The sequence below is a fragment of the Triticum urartu genome, chromosome 4 (assembly GCF_003073215.2).
Source record: "Triticum urartu cultivar G1812 chromosome 4, Tu2.1, whole genome shotgun sequence".
Taxonomy (NCBI): Eukaryota; Viridiplantae; Streptophyta; class Magnoliopsida; order Poales; family Poaceae; genus Triticum; species Triticum urartu.
In genome coordinates, this window is record NC_053025.1 from 510,714,340 (window position 1) to 510,742,258 (window position 27,919).

Below are 27,919 nucleotides of genomic sequence, written 5' to 3' on the forward strand. Positions count from 1 at the left end.
TCATACCTTACAACTCAGGCAAGAACTCCTTCTTTGACTGATCCATCTTGAACACCTTCAAGATCATGTCAAGGTATGTGCTCATTTGAAAGTACCATTAAGCGTTTTGATCTATCCTTATAGATCTTGATGCTCAATGTTCAAGTGGCTTAATCCAGGTTTTCCATTGGAAAACACTTTTCAAATAACCCTATATGCTTTCCAGAAATTCTACATAATTTCCGATCAACAATATGTCAACAACATATACTCATCAGAAATTTTATAGTGCTCCCACTCACTTCTTTGGAAATACAAGTTTCTCATAAACTATGTATAAACCCAAAATCTTTGATCATCTCATCAAAGCGTACATTCCAACTCCGAGATGCTTACTCCAGTCCTTAGAAGGATTGCTGGAGCTTTGCATACTTGTTAGCATTTTTCCAGGATTGACAAAACCTTCTTGTTGTATCTCATACAACCTTTCCTCAAGAAAATCGTCGAGGAAACAATGTTTTGACATCCTATCTGCATGATTTCATAAATAATGCAGTAATTGCTAACATAATTCCAACAGACTCTTAGCATCGCTACGAGTGAGAAAGTCTCATCGTAGTCAACTCCTTGAACTTGTCGGAAAACATCTTAACGACAAGTCGAGCTTTCTTAATGGTGATACTTACCATCATTGTCCGTCTTCCTTTTAAAAATCCATATGTACCTAACAGCCTTACGACCATCAAGTAGTTCTTCCAAAGTATACACTTCATATATGGATCCTCTCTCGGATTATATGGCCTCGAGCCATTTTGGAATCCAGGCCCACCATCGCTTCTCCATAGCTCGTAGGTTCATTGTTGTCTAGCAACATGACTTCCAAGACAGGATTACGTACCACTTTGATGTAGTACGCATCCTTGTCATCCCACGAGGTTTGGTGGTGACTTGATCTAAAGTTTCATGATCACTATCATAAGCTTCCACTTCAATTGGTGTAGGTGCCACAGGAACAACTCCCTGTGCCCTGCTACACACTAGTTGAAGTGACGGTTCAATAACCTCATCAATTCTCCACCATCCTCCCACTCAATTCTTTCGAGAGAAACCTTTTTCTCGAGAAAGGACCCGATTTTAGAAACAATCCCTATTGCTTTCGGATCTGAGACAGGAGGTATACCCAACTGTTTTGGGTGTCCTATGAAGATGCATTTATCCGCTTTGGGTTCGAGCTTATCAGCCTGAAACTTTTTCACATAAGCGTTGCAGCCCCAAACTTTTAAGAAATGACAGCTTAGGTTTCTCTAAACCATAGTTTATATGGTGTCATCTCATCGGAATTACGTGGTGCCCTATTTAAAGTGAATGTGGTTGTCTCTAATGCCTAACCCATAAACTATCGTGGTAATTCGATAATAGACATCATGGTATGCATCATATCCAATAGGGTGCAGTTATGATGTTCGGACACACCATCACACTATGGTGTTCCAGGCTGTATTAGTTGTGAAACAATTTCCATAATGTCTTAATTCTGTGCCAAACTCGTAATTCATATATTCATCTCTATGATCATATCATAGACATTTTATCCTCTTGTCACGATGATGTTCAACTTCACTCTGAAATTACTTGAACCTTTCAATAATTCAGACTTATGTTTCATCAAGTAAATGTACTCAGTATCTACTCAAATCATCTGTGAAGTAAGAACATAACGATATCCACTACATGCCTCAGCACTCATTGGACTGCGCACATCAAGATGTATTACTTCCAACAAGTTGCTTTCTTGTTCCATCTTACTGAAAACGAGGCTTTTCAGTCATCTTGCCCATGTTGTATGATTTGCATGTCTCAAGTGATTCAAAATCAAGTGAGTCCAAACGATCCATCTGTATAGAGTTTCTTCATGCATATCTACCAACAAACATGGTTCGCATGTCTCAATCCTTTCAAAAATGAGTGAGTCCAAAGATCCATCAACATGGAGCTTCTTCATGCTTTTTATACCAATATGACTCAAATTGCAGTGCCACATTCGTGTGGTACTATCATTACTATCTTATACCTTTGGCATGAAAATGTGTATCACTACGATCGGGATGGTATTATTCAAATAAACAAAGTAACCATTATTCTCCTTAAATGAATAACCGTATCGCGATAGACATAATCCAATCATATCTATGCTCAACGCAAACACCAAATAACAATTATTTAGGTTTTAATACCAATCTCGATGGTAGAGGGAGCGTACGATATTTGATCAACCTTGGAAATACTTCCAACACATATCGTCATCTCACCTTTTAGCTAGTCTCCGTTTATTCCGTAGCCTTTTGTTTTGAGTTATTAACACTTAGCAACCGAACCGGTATCTAATACCCTGGTGCTACTAGGAGTACTAGTAAAGTACACATTATAATGCATATCCAATATACTTCTGTCGACCTTGCCAGCCTTCTCATCTACCAAGTATCTAGGGTGGTTCTGCTTCAGTGACTGTTCCCCTTATTACAGAAGCACTTAGTCTCGGGCTTGGGTTCAACTTTGGGTTTCTTCACTAGAACAGCTACTGATTTGTTGTTCCATGAAGTATCCCTTTCTTGCCCTTGCCCTTCTTGAAACTAGTGGTTTTACTAACCATCAACGATTGATGCTCCCTTTTGATTTCTACTTTCGCGGTGTCGCGAATAGCTCAAGGATCATATCTATCCCTGATATGTTATAGTTCATCACGAAGCTCTAGTAGCTTGGTGGCAGTGACTTTGGAGAACCATCACTATTTCATCTGGAAGATCAACTCCCACTCGATTCAAGTGATTGTTGTACTCAGACAATCTGAGCACAAGCTCAAAATTGAGCTTTTCTCCCTTATTATGCAGGCTAAGAAAATCGTCGGAGGTCTTATACCTCTTGACGTGGGCACGAGCCTGAAATCCCAATTTCAGTCCTTGGAACATCTCATATGTTCTGCGATGTTTCAAAAATGCCTTTGGTGCCTCAATTCTAAACCATTTAGCATTACGCACTGAACTATCATGTAGTCATCAAAACGTGTATGTCAGATGTTCGCAACATCCACAGACGACGTTCGAGGTTCAGCACACTGAGCGGTGCATTAAGAACATAAGCCTTCTACTGCCTGCATAATTGCTACTATCAACTTTCAACTAATTTTTTCTCTAGGAACATATCTAAACAGTAGAACTGAAGCGCGAGCTACGACATAATTTGCGAAGACCTTTTGACTATGTTCAGGATAATTAAGTTCATCTTATGAACTCCCACTCAGATAGACATCCCTCTAGTCATCTAAGTGATACATGATCCGAATCAACTAGGCCGTGTCCGATCATCACGTGAGACGGACTAGTCATCATCAGTGAACATCTCATGTTGATCGCATCTTCTATACGACTCATGTTCGACCTTTCGGTCCTCCGTGTTCCGAGGCCATGTCTGTACATGCTAGGCTCGTCAAGTTAACCTAAGTGTTTTGCATGTGTTCCGAGGCCATGTCTGTACATGCTAGGCTCGTCAACACCCGTTGTATTCGAACGTAAGAATCTATCACACCCAATCATCACGTGGTGCTTCGAAACGACGAACTTTCGCAACGGTGCACAGTTAGGGAGAACACTTCTCTTGAAATTTTAGTGAGGGATCATCTTATCTAAGCTACTGTCGTTCTAAGCAAATAAGATGTATAAACATGATAAACATCACATGCAATCAAATAGTGACATGATATGGCCAATATCATATTGCTCCTTTTGATCTCCATCTTCAGGGCTCCATGATCATCATCGTCACCGGCATGACACCATGATCTCCATCATCATGATCTCCATCATTGTGTCTCCATGAAGTTGTCTCGCCAACTTATTACTTCTACTACTATGGCTACCGGTTAGCAATAAAGTAAAGTAATTACATGGCGTTGTTCAATGACACGCAGGTCATACAATAAATAAAGACAACTCCTATGGCTCCTGCCGGTTGTCATACTCATCGACATGCAAGTCGTGATTCCTATTACATGAACATGATCAATCTCATACATCACATATCATTCATCACATTCTTCTTGGCCATATCACATCACATAGCATACCCTGCAAAAACAAGTTAGACGTCCACTAATTGTTGTTTGCATGTTTTACGTGGCTGCTATGGGTTTCTAGCAAGAACGTTTCTTACCTACGCAAAAACCACAACGTGATATGCCAATTGCTATTTACCCTTTATAAGGACCCTTTTCATCGAATCCGATCCGACTAAAGTGAGAGAGACAGACACCCGCTAGCCACCTTATGCAACTAGTGCATGTCAGTCGGTGGAACCAGTCTCACGTAAGAGTACGTGTAAGGTCGGTCCGGGCCGCTTCATCCTACAATGCCGCCGAATCAAGATTGGACTAGTAACGGTAAGCATATTGAACAAAATCAACGCCCACAACTACTTTGTGTTCTACTCGTGCATAGAAACTACGCATAGACCTAGCTCATGATGCCACTGTTGGAGAATGTAGCAGAAATTTAAAATTTTCTACGCATCACCAAGATCAATCTATGGAGAAGTCTACCAACGAGGGAAGAAGAGTGCATGTACATACCCTTGTAGATCGCTATGCGGAAGCGTTCAAGTGAATGGGGTTGATGGAGTCGTACTCGTCGTGATCCAAATCACCGATGATCCTAGTGCCGAACGGACGGCACCTCCGTGTTCAACACACGTACAGCCCGGTGACGTCTCCTACGCCTTGATCCAGCAAGGGGAGAAGGAGAGGTTGGGGAAGACTCCATCCAGCAGCAGCACGACGGCGTGGTGGTGGTGGAGGAGCGTGGTACTCCAGCAGGGCTTCGCCAAGCACCGCAAGAGACGAGGAGGGAGAGGGGTAGGGCTGCGCCAAGAAGGAGATTGAATCGTGTCTATGGCAGCCCAAAACCTCAAGTATATATAGGGGGAGGGGAGGGGCTGCGCCCCCACCTAGGTTTCCACCCCTAGGGGTGGCGGCCAGCCCTAGATCCCATCTAGGGGGGGCCAAGGGGGGAGAGAGGGGGGCGCCACCACTAGGTGGGCCTTAGGCCCATCTGAGCCTAGGGTTTGCCCCCTTCCACTCTCCCTTGCGCCTTGGTCCTTGGTGGGGGGGTGCACCAGCCCATCTGGGGCTGGTCCCCTCCCACACTTGGCCTATGCAGCCCTCCCGGGCTGGTGGCCCCACTTGGTGGACCCCCGGGACCCTCCCGGTGGTCCCGGTACGTTACCGATAAACCCCGAAACTTTTCCGGCGACCAAAACAGGACTTCCATATATAAATCTTTACCTCCGGACCATTCCGGAACTCCTCGTGACGTCCGGGATCTCATCCGGGACTCCGAACAACATTCGGTAACCACGTATATCTATTCCCTATAACCCTAGCGTCATCGAACCTTAAGTGTGTAGACCCTACGGGTTCGGGAACCATGCAGACATGACCGAGATAACTCTCCGGTCAATAACCAACAGCGGGATCTGGATACCCATGTTGGCTCCCACATGTTCCACGATGATCTCATCGGATGAACCACGATGTCAAGGACTTAATCAATCCCGTATATAATTTCCTTTGTCTATCGGTACGATACTTGCCCGAGATTCGATCGTCGGTATCCCGATACCTTGTTCAATCTCGTTACCGGCAAGTCTCTTTACTCGTTCCGTAACACATCATCCCGTGATCAACTCCTTGATCACATTGTGCACATTATGATGATGTCCTACCGAGTGGGCCCAGAGATACCTCTCCGTTTACACGGAGTGACAAATCCCAGTCTCGATTCGTGCCACCCAACAGACACTTTCGGAGATACCTGTAGTGTACCTTTATAGCCACCCAGTTACGTTGTGACGTTTGGCACACCCAAAGTATTCCTACGGTATCCGAGAGTTGCACAATCTCATGGTCTAAGGAAATGATACTTGACATTAGAAAAGCTTTAGCATACGAACTAGACGATCTTTGTGCTAGGCTTAGGATTGGGTCTTGTCCATCACATCATTCTCCTAATGATGTGATCCCGTTATCAACGACATCCAATGTCCATGGTCAGGAAACCGTAACCATCTATTGATCAACGAGCTAGTCAACTAGAGGCTTACTAGGGACATGGTGTTGTCTATGTATCCACACATGTATCTGAGTTTCCTATCAATACAATTCTAGCATGGATAATAAACGATTATCATGAACAAGGAAATATAATAATAATCAATTTATTATTGCCTCTAGGGCATATTTCCAACAATTGCCCCTATGCTCCTACAACTTGTTAGTACCAGAAACCGTAACAAGAGAACTGTCCAGCACACCTCATCAATAACTCATAGACGGATGATGTCCAGGGCGAGCTTTCCTTCATGGGCCACATGCAAGTTTACCAGCTCTGCCAAGCCATCGCCACGGTGGAGAGGAACATCCCGGTGCCTGACCCTTTTGACTGACCTTGTGTTGCGTCTGGGAAATACACTTCTAGTTCGACATACAAGAGACTCTGCATGGGGCACATCCAATTCACCACAGCGGCTGCATTTGGCAAAGTTAGGCTCCACTAAAATGCAAGATTTTCATGTGGTTGGCCAACCGATACCGTCTTTGGATGTTTGATCGTTGTGCTCGTCATGGATTACGAGATGCCCCTTCGCCTTGCTACACTTGCCTACAAGATGAAGAGAATGTTGACCATATCTTGGCCCTCTGCGGTTACGCAAGAGAAGTGTGGCATTCGTGCTTTCATGCGCTGAGAATCAACATCCAAGCTCCGTCCACGGAAGTAACATTCATAGAGTGGTGGCTACACCAACGACTGCGTTTCAACACGAAGATGCGAAGAGGATTCGACTCCATAACCATAGAAATTGCTTGGGCTCTTTTGAAAGAATGTAACACAAGAGTGTTCAACAACATCTCGAGACAGAAAACGGTGCCACAATTCAAGACGAAAATACTTGACGAGATTGATGAATGGAGGAAGGCCGGTCTGAGCGGCGTTGGTGTTTTAGATCCTCTCGTGAGAGAGTAGTCTTCATGTATCTAGGGTGCAAGCCTGGGTCTGTTGGCTACCTATGAGATGTTCGCATCATGTTAGGGCTCATGTACATAACTATCTGCTTTCTGTAAAAATATGATACGTCATTGATATACTCTTGAAAACAAAAGTGTAGAGGCTCTTAGGAACACGACGAGCCGATAGACAGCGTGCAAACGACCGAAGCGTCCCAAGTGTTCCTACACGGTGGACTTTTGCGGGGGTCGCTCACGAGACGAATGGATCATTTCACACACTTCGCCGTGTGCGCGAATCACCCACCCCCACCCCCACTTTGCGAGTCCACTCGATCGCTCGGCAGCCAAAGCCAGCCCGACACCTGTCCCACCGTCCCCCTCCCGGCTATAAAACCCGGCCACCGCCCGAGCTCCCCGGACAACGCCGCATAATTGTGTCCGCCGCCGGCTCCCGGGACACCCCACAGCGCACAGAAAACCCAAGGCCTAGCACCACTCTCGTTGTCTAGCGCCTGCCGGCCGGCCGCGCCGCTCGCGATCGATCCAAGGCGACGCGCGCGCGAGGGCTTCTGCATGATAAGGAGGAGGATGGGGGCACTGCACGTCGGCGAGCCGCGGGTCAGCTTCCAGCAGCAGGTCGGCAAGAACGGCGGGGGCCACGGCGCCGTCGTGGAGGAGATACACGGGCTCATCCGCGTGTACAAGGACGGGCACGTGGAGCGCCTCCCGGCGATCCCCGACGTGCCCTGCACGTGGGGCTCGACGGCCGCCGGGAGCGGCGTCCTCGCGCGCGACGTGGCGGTCGACCGCGCCACGGGGGTGTGGGCGCGCCTGTACGCGCCGGCCGCCGCGGCGGGGAAGGTCCCCGTGGTGGTCTACTTCCACGGCGGCGGGTTCAGCGTCGGCTCCGCGGCGTGGAGCTGCTACCACGAGTTCGTCGCCCAGCTCCCCGCGCGGGCGGGCTGCGCCGTGATGTCCGTCGACTACCGCCTGGCGCCGGAGAACCGGCTGCCCGCGGCCTTCGACGACGGGCTCACGGCGCTGCGGTGGCTGCGGCAGCAGGCGGGCAGAAACAACGCCGCCGCCTCCGACGAGGTCTCCTGGTGGCGCGGCCGGTGCAGGTTCGACCGCGTGTTCCTGATGGGCGACAGCGCGGGCGCCGCCATCGCGTTCCACGTCGCGGCGCGGGCCGGGCAGGGCCAGCTGGGCGCGCTGGCGCCGCTCTCAGTGAAGGGGGCCGTACTGATCCAGCCCTTCTTCGGCGGGGAGGCCCGCACGGCGTCGGAGAAGAGCATGCCGCAGCCAGCGGGGTCGGCGCTGAGCCTCTCCACCTCGGACAGCTACTGGCGCATGGCGCTCCCGGCGGGCGCCGGGCGCGACCACCCCTGGTGCAACCCGCTGGCCCGCGGCGCGCCCCGGCTGGAGGCCCTGGCGCTGCCGGCCGTGCTGGTGTGCATCTCGGAGGCGGACATCCTGCGCGACCGGAACCTGGAGCTGTGCAGGGCGCTGCGCAAGGCCGGCAAGAGCGTGGAGCAGGCGACGTACGGCGGCGTGGGGCACGCCTTCCAGGTGCTCCACAACTGCCACCTGTCCCAGCCGCGCACGCAGGAGATGCTCGCCCACATCCGGGCCTTCGTCAGCGCCAGGTCCAGCTGACAGGCAGACACCACTCCTCCGCCGTGCCATGTCAGTGTCACCCGCCGATTAATTACTTAATCCACTACCAGTTCCAGAGTAGATGCCGTGTAAGCAGTATTAGCAGTAGCTTGTGGTACTCGCCCAAGTGAAGGAAAAGACAAGAAGAAAAGGGTCCAATGCCGAACTTGGATCGTGGTGTCGGAAAGCAAAAGTGTGGCGCAAAAATAACACTTTCTCCATGTATGTATGTGTATCGTGTTGTTCATTGTACTCCTACTTACTTGCAAAGGCGGATCAATATATATATATATATATATATATTATTACTACTGCTTGTGTTGTTTAAGTAACAACTCGGCTGACGGTGTTGCATGATGAGGGAAGCAAGAAAAGGCTCCGGGAACAAAAAATCATTGTCTGCTTGTCTGGCGCTTTGCGCTTTGCACTAGCCCCTTCTTTTTTTCTATGTTTCCCGTCGCTGCTTTGGGAAGGTTCAGGCTTTGCTTGCTTGCTTGATGATGGAGCCCGGGACTTGTCTAAGCAGCGCAATCATCAGCCGGCTAGATTTTAGGCTGGCACATGCACCTGGTAAGAACAGAATAGAATCTCGGATACGTTTCCCGATGGGAGGCCGGCCATCACATGAGCCCCAACCGCAGCGCAACGACACAAGTGCGGTGCGACCGGGCGCTAGTGCCGCTGCTGCAATGCATCAGACAAGCCTGTCGATCACTGTAAGGAAGCCTCGAGCGCATATGTTTTCTGCGGCTTGTAAACTGGAAGGCACGCAGCGCTCTTGTTGTTGTTGTACGTGGTATCATTGCTTGGTTGCCTGTCTCACCAACCACATCATGGCGGCCGGCAAACAATCGCGTGCAAGCAGGCCAACATCATGCGTGATCATCTGAGAAGAGACTCGAGCGGCAGCATTGGGAAGTCTAGCCACAATGCACATGATAGATAATAAGTCAGTTGCTTGGTCGCCCGCGGAATGATAGACTGAGACCATGCATATGTGTTGAGTGTTGTTTACATACAAATTTTAATTCCTTACCAAACGCATCGAATACATTATGTTTTAGGGGTTGCTCGGTTGGTTGGTTCGCAGAAAAAGTACTAGAGAAAACATAGGAATATGAAATTCTATTTCATTAGCACTATTCCTAGGCTTTAAAGGAATGAAACCGAAGAAAAGTGAGGGGGATTTCTTTTAATCTGACTCCCGGAGAAAAAAGACATAAATTTTAACATCAGCTTGGACCTTTGTTTATAATTGCTATCGAGAATATTGCGTGTCGGAGTCGACCCCTAAAATTTGTTGTTGAAAGGAATTGTGTCGGTATATATTGTCCAAGAAACAATTGACTACAACGAGAAGAATGAAGACAACGAGAAGGCGTAGTTCTTTCCGTTTGTTTCATTTCTTTCATTTGAATCATAGGCCAAACTGTACAATTAGGGGGAGGGGGGGGGTCATGTTAGTCGATATTTAGATTTTTGTTGAATGCTCAATTATAAACCTATCTCTGAGTGAAGTCGAGAAAAATCTCTTCATGAACCATGTTTCTACTCGTAGTCACAGACGATGTTCTTCTGGACTGCGAGAGAAAATCACGGACAATTGAGTCAACTTTACTTGTTCCTCAAGTTGTGAGTTTGAAATTCGACCATTGAACACGTATCGGTTGACCGTTGAGTGGCGTAGGCCCCTATTGGTCATACATTAGGATTGCTCTGTCTATAAATAGTCACCCCACCCCATCCTGCAACGATCATGAAAATTTCCAGTCGCCTCCTCGCATACTACCACGACCAGCTTGTCTACGACTCCGCCTCCTATCCCCGGTGCCCTACCGTAGCTATGGCCGCCTTTCGTCGCTGCCGCCGGTTACTACCGCGACGGGCTTGCCTAGGACCCCGCCTCCTATATATCCCCGGCGCCCTATCGAAGCAGCCACTGGCCGCCGACATGAGTCAGGCCAGCACAAGGGCATGGCCAAGAGGAGCCCCACTGTCACTGCCACCACTGATCTAGGTTGGCCCCCTACCGTGTCGTCCGTCTTCCACTGTTTGTTCAATCTACCATTGTTTGAATTATCACGATGATATTAGACATATGCAATGCCATTTGTATTTTTTAATGGAAAATAGGAGAATTAAAAATTTAGGAGAAGAAATTTACAGGAATTTACAAAAGTAGCTCTCAGACAGCTTCCCCTAAATTATGCAATCATCCCGTAAAACCACTTTTACGAGATGTTTTTAAATGGAGCTATTTGAGTTGCTTTTAGTAGACATAAAAACATCTCAACCAACTTAGATTTGCTAAAGCGTTTTTATCACCATAGTTAGTAGATTTACCAACTTAAAATCACCTAAAACGTAGATGGAAACTTCAGAAATTCTGTTTTCACAGGACAAGATCACCAATTCACCATATCCAAACTTGAGAATTCTTGCGTCGCCCCACGGCCCTTGGGCATTTCAAGGTTCAGCATGCAGACCAAAGTCCATATGGCACCCATGTGATAATGGTGCGATATGCTAGACGTCAAGAGATCGACATGTATCGCGGCGGAGAATCCCGATCTATCCCCGAAGATCTCTCGGGAATCCTGGCTTCCACCCCTCTTTTCGCCGTGCCCCAACACATTCAGAGCACTGCCGCCGGTCAGAGAAGCGTTCCATCGATCGCCCACTTGTTTCCCGTCCCGCCAGACATCGCCGTCAGATAAAACACACAGCTTTATTCCTCGACGAAAAATATTCGCTCATATCTTTAGCGGATGTGACCGCACGCCCGGCCAACCTGCATGCATTTTGCATTGACCACCGCAGGCACGCACGTACGTACGTTACCTACGTAGTAGGAGTACGTGCGGTGTGTGTCAAACTGTCAAACCGACCAGGCCGCGATGTCAAAACCGATCGAGATGCTGCTCTAGTGGAATGTTTCTATGTTCTTCCAGGATCATGAGCCTGCCGTGGGATCTGATCTTGGTGCGAGACGCTTAGCTGAATGCATGCAAGATTTGGTCAGGTACTTGAGATCGCACTTCTTTCTTTCTTTCTCAAGATCAAGATGCATGCATCAGATCTTTGAGCAGATCGTCCGAAAGAAACAGAATGGGCAAAGGAAGGTTCCGCAGGACCGAGTTTTCGAAGCACATGGCAGTATGGCACAGCAGCATGTAACTCATGCTAAATGTCTGATGCAGAGGTTGGGTGACCCTTCTTTTCAATAAATAAATAAATTAAAATGTAACAATCAAAACATAACCATATGGATAGGTATCAGTCAACTGAGACTTAACCAAGTCTCAGTCAAGTGACATAATATATAAATAAGAAAAAAAAACTAATTTTTTTTGCGTGAACCTTAACACAAAATCTCACGAATATAGCATTGACTTAGACACAACAAAGTCTCAATCGGTTGAAATTTAGCAACACTGCTTTTCTGTGCGATGCATAGGGAGAATTATCATTGTTTTTTCGGCAAGAGGGGAATACCATCGGGCTGCGCATCGAGTGATGACATAGCCATATGGGAAGAGTATCATGTATAGCTCGTACAAACTAATCATGACGCACGTGTACGGGTGGTAGGATTATGATTTTGGAATAGATTTACTATTAACGAACACGAATATCTCCTAGAACACGCCATGCACTACGGAATCTTCCTTTAGAAAAATGGGCGGTCTAAAGAGGGATTTATTCGGACCGCTGATTAAAAACAAGATTACGTAGACATAATGACCCAGGAAAGATGAATGGACTGAGAATATACCACTCCAAGTTGTTAAATGGCAGGCACAACGTACGCTTACGCTAGCTGCTAGTAGTACGTACTCCCACGACGACGACGACAAGCATCCGCCCGCATGCAACCAGAGCTTTTCTGAAGGCTACGTGCAACCAGAACCGGTTCGCTCCGGCGAAGGCACGGGCAAAAGCGGCCCAGAATGAGAGAGATGGATCATGCTGTTTAAGCCACAGCCCGAGACGAATCTCGACAGCCGGCGACATGCTCCTCCCTCCCTTTTGGCCCGGCCCGAAACCAGATAGATGCCGGCCCTCTTTGACCGTGGCATATATGCAGCCAGCAGAAGAGGACGCCGGAATGTACGTCCTGCTCCTTCCCTTCCTCTCTTCCTTCCATGCAGCAGCATTATGCCAAGCAAGTAGCCCCGGCGCTAGCCTTTTGGCGGTCACTCGCTGATTGAGAGGAGAATCCTGATCCACGGCATCTGCTCGCCTGCCCGCTTGGATATCCGCATGGCGCCGATCCACTTCTTGACGTCAACTCAGGATCAAGTTGCCCTACAACTACAAGTTTCTTGTGCATGCTGCGTTGAGATGAGATGGGATGAGCAGGCAGGTATGTGACTCACTGACCCAATTAGGTTTTCACTAGCCTACCACCAAAGAAAGTAGGAGGAGGAGTAACTCTTTTTTGAGTGGAGGCCGCGTGAAAATCGCAGCAAAAGTTGCGAACGGGAGCGACCACTTGCAGGCGAGGCGAGCAGCATGTGGACACGGTGATCACACTTGAAAAGCGGCACGAGGCTTTCACAAAGTGAAGCCCATTTTCGAAAGCAATGTTCTGTGCTGCATGTCAAACTCGAGCGGGGAAACTGGACTCTGAATCTAACAATCTGCAGTTTTGGACAACCTATGCTTCGTGTACATGGGTCTCTCTAAACATTGAGAGTGATCTCAGCGAGGCTTAAGCTTTGACAATTTGTACAGCACTTATAGGCTATAGCCCTAATATAACGTTGTGTGTTCACCTCGACAGTTGACGAACGAAACCTACCACCGTACGTGTCGATGAATACGGTATCGCTTTTCCCAAGTCTTGATGGAATCTGCAAAAGGGAAATGCACGATTCAAGTGGTAGAAGGAACTTTGCGTGGTCAGAATGGGGAAAAAGGCTCAGCAAGTCAAAATTATGTTCGGCCGCGATACAGGTGTGCAACATCATGACTATATTCGACGAGGACTGAAGGAGACGTGATACTCGGAACCTAAATGAGCAACATCCATATTATTTTTGAAACTCGGCAAAAGATTTGCCATTTTCATTGAATAAGGAAGAAGGTTTAGAGTTTGTGGCCAACGGCCGAATTATAAAGCATCACTCTCGCGGCATTGAATTACACACATGCTTCGCTCCGGCGAGACACCACAGATTACACTCTTCTTTGATCCTAGCAACAATAACACCAACCGGCACCGCCAAGTTGCGGAAGACCCTTGCGTTCCGTTCCTTTCAAATTTCCCACGAAACGAGTAGCATGAGGGAGATGAGCGGCTTTTTGGACTGCGTCTTCCTGGTCGCGTTGAGGCGCCACCAGTCTTTAACTGAATTCATGTGACCCCACTCCACGAGGTTCACGTCATGAAGGCCAAGCCAAACCTTGACCAAAGCCCAAACTCTAGCTGTGTATCTGCATTGGAAGAGAAGGTGTGCCGCTGATTCTTGGACTTGTTTGCAAAGGGGGCAAAGGTTGCAATTAGCCATCCACATCGCTGTAGCCGGTCTGCCGTCCAAACCCTGAGCAACATCCATATGAATATATGATATAAACGATGGTTCTTGAGAGATTAGTTACAAGCTTGATATGAGCTAGTAGCCTTCTATAGTGCCGGGTCAAGTAAAAACATGAATCCCTGCAAAAAAGAAACCCTAAAAACAAGAAAATGGAAGAACTACTCGGCATGATTCAACACAGAATTTGCTAGATGCATTTCTATTTCTGCAGTGTCAACAATATGTGCATTCTCATCCTGGTTCTTATTTTGGGAGCAAATTTCTCATCCAAGGTAATTGAGGAATTCTGTACAAAATTCTCATCCAGGTTAATTGAGCAAAATTTCCACGGCTAGTACCACCGCCTCTTCGGGAACTAGCCGTGGGAGCAGAAAAGGGCCAGCCATTTCCCGCAAATTAAAAAGAATAGGCCCCGCTGACGTCCTTTAGACTTTAAGCCGCTTCACCTAGGCAAGCTAGCCAGGCAAACCCTATTTGGCGCTCAGCTGCCCTTTACTACTGTTTTTGCAAACGGGCGCCTGAAGTGACTCCGCGCTGGGCTGGCTCTTCTAATGTTTTTCTTTCTCTCTTAATTCGCAAAAAGCGCGCCATATGTGGATGGTGTAACCACCACACAAACGAGCGGGATCTGGTAACATTTATCTTTTCTCCTCTTTTATTGGTTCTTTTTTTCTTTCATTTTTCGTTTCCTTTTTTTTCTTCTTACCGCTTCGATGAATTGTTTGCAAATACGTGAACTTTTTCTTCAAATCAATGAATTGCTTTTGAAATTCGGTTAACTTTTTTTCAAAATCCATTAACTTTTTTTGAATTTGGTGAACTTTTTCAAATTTGATAATTTTTTTTAAATCGGTGATCTTTTTTTAAAATTCAATGAACTTTTTTGAAAATTGATGAACTTTTTTCGAAATCGGTTAAAATCAATAAACTCTTTTTTAAATGAATGGTTTTTTAATCAATAAAGTTTTTCCATTTTCACGAACCTATACTTATTTTTTATTCTTTTTTCTATTCGTGGTTTTTTGTGAATTTCTTTTCAAACAATTAATTCTAGGTACATAATATATCTTTCGATGAAGGGTCAAATAGATCTTGTTTGTAATAGTCGACAAGCTTGGTAGCACGGTCTGGTGGTTCGGGCGTCAGGTTGCTCTTCGCTCGGTTGATAGTTCGGTTCCCAGTTCTTGCATATTTATACAAGTAATTTTATTTTGTACAGCTTTTCCTCCGTGAATGGGCCAGCCCGCTAGCTCCCCCTGCGAACACTGTTTCCACCAACCGGCGCTTACAGCGCGGACTAGGAGCACCAACCTTTTGGGTGCCATGTGTGGCTCTCTGTTATGCCCGATAGAATCTGTATTTCTACGACCATTGATACTTAATAAAGGTTTACAGTTTCCTAAAAAAAACAGCTCCCAGCTCGCCGATTCGAGGGATACTGACCGATGCCAACATGTGCCAAGGTTATTGTGAGATGTAGCCTAGCCTCGCCTCTGGCGTTTGGGGCGCTCATTAGTGGACCGGACCATTAATCTGGTATTCAGAAGGTCCAATATACAGTTTCGATACGAGAATGTCTAGCAAACACACTCTGACTATGATAAATTGGTAACCGATTCGTGGCGTAGCCAGAACCGTGGGCCAGGGCTACAAGGCATTATCGAATCGCTGGGAGCGCTCCAACGGAAGCTTGAACCGTGGGGAGCGCAAGAGTTTGGCTGTCTTGCACGCACTGTCAGACAACTTCAGAAGAAATTGGACAAACTTAGAAGACAGTCCATTGGCCGGGTCCTTCTGATGAGGAGAAACGTACTGTGGTTAAATTAAGGGAGGCCCTTCGGAAGGAAGAACTGTGGATAAAGCAATGCTCTAGGGTGTTGTGGCTTCACGCTGGTGATAGAAACACAGGGTATTTTCAGGCTCAAGCAAAACAGCGTCAGCGCATGAACCGGATTAGTGGGCTGGGACGAGCTGATGGTACTGTATGTTTGAACGCGGAAGATGATAAGGTAGAGATTCAGTCGTTCTATGAACACCTGTACACGTCCCAGGGGCAGTTTGATATGAGCGAGTTGATGGCACACACTCCGGTGAAAGTATCGCCGGAAATGAATCAGGTCCTGGACAAACCATTTACAGCGGAGGAAGTCTCGCAAGCTCTATTTCCGTCTGGCAAACACACTCTGATTATGATAAATTGGTAACCGATTCGTGGCGTAGCCAGAACCGTGGGCCAGGGCTACAAGGCATTATCGAATCGCTGGAAGCGCTCCAACGGAAGCTTGAACCGTGGGGAGCGCAAGAGTTTGGCTGTCTTGCACGCACTGTCAGACAACTTCAGAAGAAATTGGACAAACTTAGAAGACAGTCCATTGGCCGGGGTCCTTCTGATGAGGAGAAACGTACTGTGGTTAAATTAAGGGAGGCCCTTCGGAAGGAAGAACTGTGGATAAAGCAACGCTCTAGGGTGTTGTGGCTTCACGTTGGTGATAGAAACACAGGGTATTTTCAGGCTCAAGCAAAACAGCGTCAGCGCATGAACCGGATTAGTGGGCTGGGACGAGCTGATGGTACTGTATGTTTGAACGCGGAAGATGATAAGGTAGAGATTCAGTCTTCTATGAACACCTGTACACGTCCCAGGGGCAGTTTGATATGAGCGAGTTGATGGCACACATTCCGGTGAAAGTAGGAAGATGATAAGGTGGAGATTCAGTCGTTCTATGAACACCTGTACACTTCCCAGGGGCAGTTTGATATGAGCGAGTTGATGGCACACATTCCGGTGAAAGTATCGCCGGAAATGAATCAGGTCCTGGACAAACCATTTACAGCGGAGGAAGTCTCGCAAGCTCTATTTCAGATGGCCTCTTCAAAGGCCCCCGGCGTGGATGGTTTTACAGCAGGATTTTATCAGCGGCACTGGAAGTTGCTTAAAGACGATGTAACTAAAGCAGTGTTGGATTTTCTTAATGGGGGTGACCTACCAGTGGGTTTGAATGACACGTCTATTACCCTTATACCTAAGGTACGATATCCTCAAATGATCTCCCAGTATCGCCCTATTGCCCTTTGTTCCGTGTTATACAAGATAGCTGCTAAAGTAATAACAAATCGTATGAGGGGATGCATGGATGAGATAATAAGTGAAGAGCAGAGTGCGTTTGTTCCCGGGTGCTTAATTACTGATAATGTGTTGGTTGCTTTTGAGAGTATCCAGACAATGAAAAAGAGGAAGAAGGGGAAGAATTTTGCATGTGCTTTAAAACTTGATATGATGAAAGCCTACGACCGCATTGAGTGGCATTATCTTGAGGCGGTGCTCGTGAGATTGGGCTTTAGCATCTTTTTTATCAGATTAATCATGAAGTGTGTCACTTCTGTTCGGTTCTCGGTCCGGATCAATGGAGAACTTCAACCATATTTTACTCCATCCAGAGGTTTCCGACAGGGTGATCCTATATCACCGTTTCTTTTCTTACTTTGTGCCGAGGGCTTTTCTCCACTGCTTAAATCATATGGTCACATTGATAGAGGAATCAGAACAAGTTTTCGAGCACCATGGGTAAGTCATTTACTCTTTGCAGACGACAGTCTAATATTGCTTAGTGCAAATGTGCAGAGTGCAGAAAGACTCAATGATATTTTGCGAATTTATGGGGAGAGTTCGGGACAATGTATTAACAGAGAAAAAAGTGCCATCTTTTTTAGTCCGAACACTCCTCGTACTATTCGGCAAGTTCTAAAAACTACACTTGGTGTTCACGTGGAAGCATTCAGCGAGCGATATCTTGGGCTTCCGACTGCGGTTGGAAAGATTACCAGTGGCACCTTTCATCACATTTGTGAGCGCTCAAGAAGCAAGATGCGAGGTTGGTCTGAAAGGCTCTTTGCGTGTGCGGGAAGGGAGACATTGCTAAAGTCTATCATCCAATCCATTCCCACATTCAGTATGAGTTGCTTTCTGCTGACAAAAAAGATGTGTAAGAGCCTTACTTCAAACATGGCGAGATACTGGTGGAGTAGCTCCATTGATAGAAGATCTCTACACTGGATATCTTGGAAAAATCTTGCGACACCAAAATGCAGAGGCGGAATGGGTTTTCGTGATCTGCATCTTTTTAATTTGGCTCTATTGGGGAAGCATGGATGGAGATTTATTACCAGTCCCACTTCACTTTGTGCCAGAGTTTTGAAAGGGAGATATTTTCCTGATACGGAATTTATGCACGCCACTATTCCCAAGGCTGCTTCGGCTACATGGCGAGCGATTGTTACTGGTCGAGAGGCACTTCAGGCAGGACTCATTTGACGAGTTGGTGATGGGACTTCAATTGATGTATGGACAGATAAGTGGATCCCTTCTACCCCTACTATGTCTCCTATGATCAAACCAGACAACACACATGTGCAACTGGTTAGCGACCTAATTGACACACAAAATTGGTCATGGCGACGCGAGTTGGTTCAGCAAACTTTTATCCTACCAGATGCCCAGGCTATTCTCAATATTCCGTTACGGCAAGGTGGTGGTGAGGATTTTCTAGCGTGGACACACGAGAAATCAGGCATATACACTGTTAAATCGGCGTACCGAGCTCTAGTGAATCAAAAAAAGCGTTTAGCTCGAGATGAAGGGCAGGTTACAGGATCTTCAGCGGGTCAAGAACAGTTGTGGAAAGCTATTTGGTCTCTCAAAATGGTTCCCAAAGTCAGAGTATTCTGGTGGCGAGTTATACGTGGTATTCTCCCGGACGAATGCACACTGAAATACAGACACATACGTGATGTGAGCTTGTGCAAAATATGTCATGCCATGGATGAGGATCTGTACCATGCACTAATCAAGTGCTCGCATGCAAAGCGTTTTTGGACAGAAGCAAGATCCCTGCTAGATATAAAACTCCCACGGATGCGGACATTTTATGTGAAGCAATGGTCACTGCTAGTGAGCGAGCATCCATAATTACAGTAATGTGGACTATATGGCATTCTCGTAACAGAATGACCCATGATAGAGATCCGATTGATCCAGCCACTTCGGTTCGGTTAACTAAAGAGGCCCTCGCGCTCTTGGATATCCCGCGGCAACAACGTTCAGTTTTGCCGGGGTTTGGCTGGCGCCCTCCGGACATCGAGCAAGTGAAGATCAATACAGACGCAACTATTGCCATGGATGATGATTCCGCCGGCGCTGGGGGTGTCGCACGTTCTGCCAATGCACTCCTGGGTGTATGGTGTAAACCATATCCGGGAGTAACAGACCCAATGATCACAAAAGCTTTGGCTCTTCGCGACGGTGTTATTTTTGCAAATCTACGGGGCTATACACATGTGGTGATGGAGATCGATTGCCTGGAGGTAGTGAACCTCTGGAAAACTCGCCTCAACTCTCGCTCTGTTGTGGCATCTATCTTATCAGAAATAGGAGAGCTAGTTCTTAGTTTTACACTTTTTGTAATTCAGCATATAAACAGGTCAGCCAACAGTCCAGCGCATTTGTGTGCCAAACGAGCTTGCACATTAGCTGTGACTGAGAGTTGGCTTACTGAGACTCCCAGCTTCCTGATAAGCAGCCTCCTGGCTGATTGTTCAGAGAACGCTTTTGCATAATAAAGCTCTCTAAATTCCCTGCAAAAAAACAACCAGTCTTAGCATCTGTTTGTGCTTCTTAGCATTTTTCTCTCTTTTTTCAGTATTCCAATTTTTCAATATATGTCTACTTTCTTACAATGTGCATTTTTTGTAATATCATGGAATATTTTTATATACATGTAAAAAAATAGTATACGTTTTGAACATTTTGTTGAATACATGTTAAACATTTCTCAAATACACGTCCAATATTTTCTGAATGGTATGAAATTTTTTGGAAAACTATGCTAACGTTTTTTTACATTGTATAAATTATTTTTATAAAAATTTAACAACATTTTTTGAAAGTCGTGGACAATTTTTAAATTCCATATTTTTCAAATGTTACAATTTTTTTAAACATTGCTAATATTTTTATATTGTATTATTAAATGATATTTTTTTATTGCTCTAAAAATTCAAAAGTCGTGGAAAACTCTTTTGGCACTGCATGAACATATTTTGAAGTGGGATGTTAATTATTTAAAATTTTAATTAAAGTGATTTTAGAAAAACGATGGGATTAGAACTAGAATAAAACGAAGACCCTATCAAACAAAAAGAGGAGAGGGCGGAAAAGGAAAAAAGTAAAGCCTAAGCGATATATAGCACAAAAAGGGAATCCAATTTCGATATACATTCATATATAGACTATTTCATAATTATAACAAAAGTAAAAAAATGCATCAGTGTGTCGGGTTTACGAGTAGACTAGCCGAAGCTTTTCCTCCTAGAATAGTACTGGGCTGGGCCCATGAAAGAGCACTTCAGGCGAAGCTCCCATAAGGCTCGCATGAAGCTTCCATAAAAGGGATAGGTAGCTCCCATATCACAATCGTCAAGGGGATAAATAATAGAAGAGGATACTTTGCTAGTTGTGATTCTGTGTTTGAAGGTCGTGCTTTGAATCTAGAGGTGCACAATCTTGTTAAATTTTCTATCTTACTTCCACAAGGTCATCATTTATGGCTTCTATCCCCTCATGACTCCTTTTGTATCCTTATGAACATAGTTTCCAATTAATAAAGTGTGGGAACCGTCAAGAAAAAAAGGCTCGCATGAAGCATGGTATAGCAGTGCTCGCAATGTTAGCGGCCACTGCTCTTTTTTTATCCTCGAAAAGGAAACCAGCTCCCGCCCACATTGGCAATTTCTATGAAACTAGCAAGATGCCTGTGCATTGCATAGAACAGCAAGATGCATTTTTAAAAAAAAAACACTTGTTGTGATTGATCCATGCGGGAGTAATCATATGTGTAAAAACCAATGATATCTTGAGAAAGAGAAAAGATAAGGTGAGAAGGAGGTGGGGCGTGGTGGTGATTGGTGGTCGGACTGAGCGGAGGCATGGGGATGGACGACGCCGGCAGCGACCACCATGCCAGATTATCCCAGAGGCTTCCTTTTTTAATTACTCAACAATGAGGTTGTGGGAGATAAGGATGAACGAGGGAGAGCCTTATCTACAAATGTGGAAAGAGGTGTGGGTATCTTTTTGTAAAATTGCCATAATTTGCTTTCTATTCATCAGATATATATCAGACGGTCAATATTATAAGATGGCAAGCACACCATTATCATCAACTCGGTTTTTTATAATTTTTATTGAATATCCTGTTTGGCGTGCTTTGCGTCAAACTGTCGGCCTTTGCACAGGCGAGCGACCGAGCAGTGGTGCAATGGGCCAGCCCAGTTTTGCGTAGACAGTGCACGTACAACCGCAACTAGCCAGCCGGTTTTGGAAACCTGAGACGGTTTTTTGTTTCTTTTACCGGTTTTTCTGTTTCTTTTTTTATTTTTTTTTCTTTTCTGTTTCTGTTTCTGTTTCTTTTTCTTTTTCTTTCTTTTTTGTTTTCTGTTCTCATTTTCCTTTTTCTTTCAAGGTTATTTTCACTTTTTAAAAATAATTGCATGTTCGAACTTTGTTCTTAATTTTCTAAAAAATGTTCTTACTTTTAAAAAACGTTTGAAATTGCAAAGAATGGTCATTTTTAAAATAAAAAAACATAATTTCAAAAGATGTTCGGGATTTTCAAAAAATACTGCAATGCTTTTGTTTATAATTTTCACTTCTTTTCAAAAAATGCTCATGCATTAAAAGATGTTGCCGTTTACAAAATTTGTTCGCAAATTGCAAAAAAAAACATTTCCATTTTCCCGGAGTTTAAAAAATGTCCCAGTTTCGTAAATTGCTCACAAGTTTTAAAAAAATGAATCCCTGCGACAGCGGTTTTTTTACACCATAGTGCGCGTTGGATGTAGATCTCGATCTTCGTGGGCCGGCCTAGTAGTTGAGTCGCGTGTGCGAAGCAGAGCTATTTGCCGCATGGAGCAGCCTATAGGACGTCCGCAATTCCGTGCGAACTGTGCTAAACAAGAGCGCCCCTATGTATCGTTTTTTTAGCCAACCCTATGTCTCGTTTATTGAAATTACTTAAAGTACTCGTTACAAAGAACACTCGACCTTTTCAGGTCATGACAAGTGACACACATGTAGCGCGTCACTTGTCGCAACCTAGGAGTTTTCCCTTTTTTCGTAGATCCGTTTATTCAAAACGTTTTATCTCTTAAACCGTGCGTCCAAATCTTAAACCGTTTTCACCATTGAATTCCTCGTGTCGAGATTTTCAAAACTAGATCCCATGTTAATATGTTTTGACGAACTTTTTTTCATGAAAAAAATCGGACGAAAAAACCAAACCGGGAGCACGGTTTTTTTCTCTTTCTGAAAGAGGCGTGCCCGTGCCTCTCGCGAAATCACAACCGTGCCTCTCGTGGAAGCAAAACCGTGACTCTCGTGAAAGGGAAAAAATAGAAAACATGTTTTTTCCCTTTCCGAAAGAGGCACGCCTGTGACTCTCGCGAAAGCACAACCGTGCCTCTGGCGAAAGCAAAACCGTGACTCTCGCGAAAAAAAAACAGAAAACGCGTATTTTTTTTCCTTTTCGAGAGACACGGCCGTGATTTTCGCGAAAGCACAACCGTGCCTCTTGCGGAAGCAAAACCATGACTCTCGCGAAAGAAAAAAAAACAGAAAACGCATTTTGTTTTTCCCTTTCCGAGAGGCACGGCCGTGACTTTTGCTAAAACACAACCGTGCCTCTCGCGGAAGAAAAACCGTGATTTTTCTTGAAAGAAAAAAAAGACAACGCGTTTTTTCGCGTAAAAAAATTTTACAAAATTTATTTTGGTCGAAAAGCTAAGGAAGACTGGGAAAAAACCAAAACGTCGAAACCCCAAAAAAACCGTTAAAAAAAACAAAATCTGGAGGGAGCGTCCAAAGCGCGACACGTGGCGAATGACTGAGAGCGCGTCAAGTGACGCTGATCGTTGCGAGGCTCCCGAAGGAGCGCTCGTTAACTAGTTGCTCCCTTCGTTTATTGTGTAACGTAGGGCAGCCTCGTGTATGAAGGCGAGCGCAAAACTAGGCCGGCCCAGTTCAAGAGGCCACATGCCAGAACCTCTTTTTTCAATTTTGTTTATATTTTCAAATATTAGAAATACCTATTACCAAAAAAATCATATAATTTTTTGGTAAATGTTAATAAAACATTTAAAAATATTAAACATCTATGGAAAAGATGTTTCTCATGTAAACAAAAATTGTATAGCATGTGTATGAAAAAAGTTGATCATGTACTTAGAAATGTTAATCGAGGAATTCAAAAAAGTTAAAGCTATATAGAAAAATGTTTGTCATGTATAGAAAATATATGCAATGTGTATGGAAAAATGTTGATCATATGCTTAAAAATGTTAATCAAGCCTTTGAAAAATTTAAAATCTAGGTAGAATTTTTTTCTCATTTATATGAAAAATGTAATCCAAAAAATATACAAATCTGTATGAAAAAATGGTAAATGTCTATAAGAAAATGTTCTTGACAAAAAATGCACAACATACATTAGATAAAAGTAGACATAAAAAATACACTTAAATTTTGTAAATGTGTAAAAATTGTTTCTGATGTATACAAAAAATGTACATTGTGTGTGAAAATATGTTTAGTAGCATGAAATAAATGTTCACCGTGTATTCAAAAATTTTTAACCATGTTATTCAAAGAAGTATTAAAAATTGTAATTTAAAAATATACATCATGTATTGAAAAAACAATAAAAATCGAGAAAGAAACAAAGAAAAGAAAGAAAGCCGATGAAATACAAGAAAGAAACAAATATCTAAAGAAAAATAAGAAAAGAAGAAAGAAAAGAAAAAACTTTTGAAATTGACAAAGAAACAAAAAGAAGTCACAATAAACGAAGAAACCAAGAAAGAAACAAAGAAAATCAACATATGAATTCAAACTATTAGAATACTTGGTGCGAGACAGATATATTCAAGAAGCCGCACTCCATGATAGTAGTCCTCCATGATATTTATGTTGTATTTTATGTCTTTTGATGGTTACATCATCTAGTAGATTTTTAGAGTGCATGTTACTTCATATTTCTTAAGTTAGGTTGATTTGCAGAGTGCCCGTGGCTTCGTATTTCATAAGTTAGTTTTTCGCCACAAATAACTTGAATTCTTGAATCAGCCACTGCAGCAAATGACCATACTTTATCTAAATTTTGCTCGAATAAGTTTCCATCCATAAACTATGTGCAGAAAGCATTGTAATTTTGCTAAGTAAATACGAAGGGTTCACATGAAGCTATAGTTCTATATGCAGAGGATTTTGGTATCGGTCGCGAGGGAGGGAGTAGCAACCCAATTAGCAAGTGGTAGCTGGTCAAATCATGAAAATATGGTGGTGATTAATTGACTCTATTCTCGTTTTCCCCGTGTTGCGGCTTGGGGACAAGTCGCAACTCAAACAGGGGAGGGTGTTAGCGTCACTAAATAGTAAGACACCATCGGCCCAACAACTAATAGAGCCTGAAGGAGATGTAGCCCAAGCCCCAACAAAGCGGGCGAGAAGGCCTTACTAGCAAGTGACTGGTAGCTAGTGGGTGAACTCCACACAGGAAGTATAAGGAGTGGAACACGCGTTCAGGAAGGGCATTGTAGACTGATCAGACATGACACGGCGGTGGCGGCTATACCTACTACCATAGAAACCTAGCTTCCCTTTCCCCTTTCCCTCAAGTTTGACACATATGTGCTTGTAAGGAGTAGATCTTGTAAACTGAACCATCATAATCAGAGACACTAGTACCGTGCTAACAATATTTATGTTGTATTTTATGTTTTTTATGGTCACATCATCTAGTTGTTGAGAATTTTGAACTACTTTGAATCATTAGTAGACTTTTAGAATGTGTGTAGCTTCGTATTTCTTAAGTTATGTTGTTTTTCAGAGTGCACGTGGCTTCATATTTCATAAGTTAGTTTTTTTTCTCTGGTAACTTGAATTCCTAAATGACCATACTTTGACTGAAATTTTGCCCCAGCAAGTTCCTATCCGTAAACTATGTACAGAAAACATTGTACTTTTGCTAAGTAAGAACGAGGAAGCGGCTATAGGTCAGTCGACTGACTTTTCTTTTTGGGCCAGTCGACTGGCCCATACTCATTTCAGTCGAGCGGCAAGGAGGAGTTGAATGCACCGTTCTGGTTTCTCTAATGATTGACGTGTTTGCTGAATGGCAAGCCCAACATGCTCCTGTGCCGGTGGACACCCTGGCTTTGGCCACTCTTACCAATACGTCCAATGTCAGCTTTGCCACATGCAACCTAACCACAAGCATCACAACATGCAATGTATGGTGATATGGACAGTGGAAAGACCCCAACAACACATGCACACTCCCTATGAATTAGTACAAAGACTTCCATAGAAAACCATTGTACAGATGGTAATATACACAGTTCCAAGTCTGTAAATTAATCATAGGGATGCAGCTTAATCAAGAAGGGAGTTGCATGAGTAGCACAGTTTTAATTATGCTGAGTTGTTAACTTTATAACGAAAAGAAGAAACATGGTCGATTGCTTGAAACATGGTTTTAATTATAATGAGTTGTCAATTATACCAAGTTGCACCGATATTACACATTTTAAAATGAACAGTACTGCTATGCACACGATGGATTCATGCACTATCCACAGACGACAGGTGACCTACACCATTGAATTGCCCCATTTTTCTAATTTGTGTGGCTTCAAATCATGTCGTGCACAAATCGTGCGTGAAGGGATCGTGTGCAGAGCACTTCCGTTTAAAAAAATGCAAAGAATAAGCATATATAGTGCACTTTTTGCATTCTACTATAATTTTCACAGAGTGTAACTGAAATAATGTATTTTCTTTAAGAAGAAAGAAAACTAAGAAAATCTTGCACACAACAATGCACCTAAATTGCATTTTATCGTAATATGCAAAAATAATCATATAGTCATGAAATTTTGGCATATATTATATAGTATTTATTTGTATATAATTACACCCAGCCAAAAACACACAAAACAACAATAACCAATAAAGGAAAGAAAAAATAAAAAAACCATGGAAACAGAAATAGAAAATGAAGCAAAAATACACTTAAATAGGAAATAAAATGATATAAAAAACCAGAACAAAATAATGACAAAATTTGCACACAATCTGCACATAAATTGTTTTTTGTTCTAATATGCAATAATAAACACATAATTGTGAAATTTTTCCACATAGTGTAACTGAAATAATGTATTTCCTTTAGGAAGAAAGACAACTAAAAAACTTGCGCACAACTATGCACCGAAATTGCGCTTTATCATAATATGCAAAAGTAATCATATAGTCACGAAATTTTGGCACATATGATATAGTATTTGTTTGTATATAATTACACTCAGCCAAAAACCCAAAAAAACAACAATAACCAATAAAGGGATGAAAAAGGGAAAAACAAAAACCAGAGAAACAGAAAAACAGAAATAGAAAATGAAGCAAAAATACCCTTAAATAGGAAAGAAAATAATATAAAAACTAAAAAAAGACAAAATTTGCACACAATCTGCACATAAATTGCGCTTTGTTATAACGGGTCTGCTAAAAATCAGTCGACTGGGATTTAACCAAGTCTCAGTCGACCATGCAACATTTTATGCCATCGTTTGCAACATTTTTTCCTACCAGTTGCAACATCGGTCTTGCTGGTTGTAGCATGTCGCCTCTCATCGGTTGTAGCACGTCATCTCACCGGTTGCAACATCCTTCATTGACGATTGTAGCATTTTAGTTAGAATGGCTGTAGCATTTTTTGTTGGTGCTTGCAATACCATCGCAACATATTTCGTCGCCGTTTGTAGCAAAAAAAAACACACTGACATCACTCGACTGAGACTTTGTTAAGTCTCAGTCGACTGAGTTCTAGACACCCTTGTTATAATATGCAAGAATAAACACATAACATTGTTTTTTCGCAAAAAGAAAACTTTCCAAAGAAAGAATGAATTAGTGGCATTGGTATTTGATCCATGGTTTTTGTACTTTTCTGGATCAAAATAATGAATATGTGGTATCGGTATTACCAATTAAGAAGAAAGAAAAGTGAAAGACATGAAAAAAAAGTTGCATGCGGTTTGAATAGAAATTGCCCTTTTTATAATATGCAAAATAAGCACAAATAGTGAAATTTCACAAAAAAATCATGAGTAGGAATGAATTAGAGGTATTGGTATTACCCTTAAAGAATAAAAAATGAAATAAAAATTTAAGCAAAATTAAAATAGTGAAGTTTTCTAAGAAGCAATGAATTAGTGTCATTGGTTTCCGGTTAAGAAGAAAGAGTTGAAAATAATAGTAAAATAATGCAATATTTTGCAAAGAATTTGCACAGAAGTTGCGCTTTCTATAACATGCGGGAATAAGAATATAATAGTGTAATTTTCATAAAAAGAAAATTTCCTGAGAAGAAATGAATTTGCGGCATTGGTATTATTATTAAAGAATGATAGAAATAAAGTAATACTAAAAAACCAAAATACCAAAGTTTTCAAGAAAGAATGAATTAGTGGATTATGCATTACTCTTAAAAATGAAATAAAAACTAGAGCACAATCCAAATAATGAGGTTTTGTAAGGAAGAATGAATTATTAACATTGGTATTACCCTTTCATATA

At 43.5% G+C, this 27,919-nt stretch overlaps 1 protein-coding gene across 1 annotated transcript; it reads left to right on the forward strand.

The window, feature by feature from the left end:
- The first annotated feature begins 7,423 nt into the window (after positions 1-7,423).
- Positions 7,424-9,000, forward strand: LOC125554018 (probable carboxylesterase 17). The gene has a single exon (XM_048717645.1). The coding sequence runs from the start codon at positions 7,607-7,609 to the stop codon at positions 8,687-8,689; it is 1,083 nt and encodes a 360-aa protein (XP_048573602.1). The 5' UTR covers positions 7,424-7,606; the 3' UTR covers positions 8,690-9,000.
- Positions 9,001-27,919: the final 18,919 nt, after the last annotated feature.

Bases quoted from the DNA above. Each gene is read 5' to 3' on its own strand.
- LOC125554018 (XM_048717645.1), top strand. From the start codon at position 7,607: ATGATAAGGAGGAGGATGGGGGCACTGCACGTCGGCGAGCCGCGGGTC.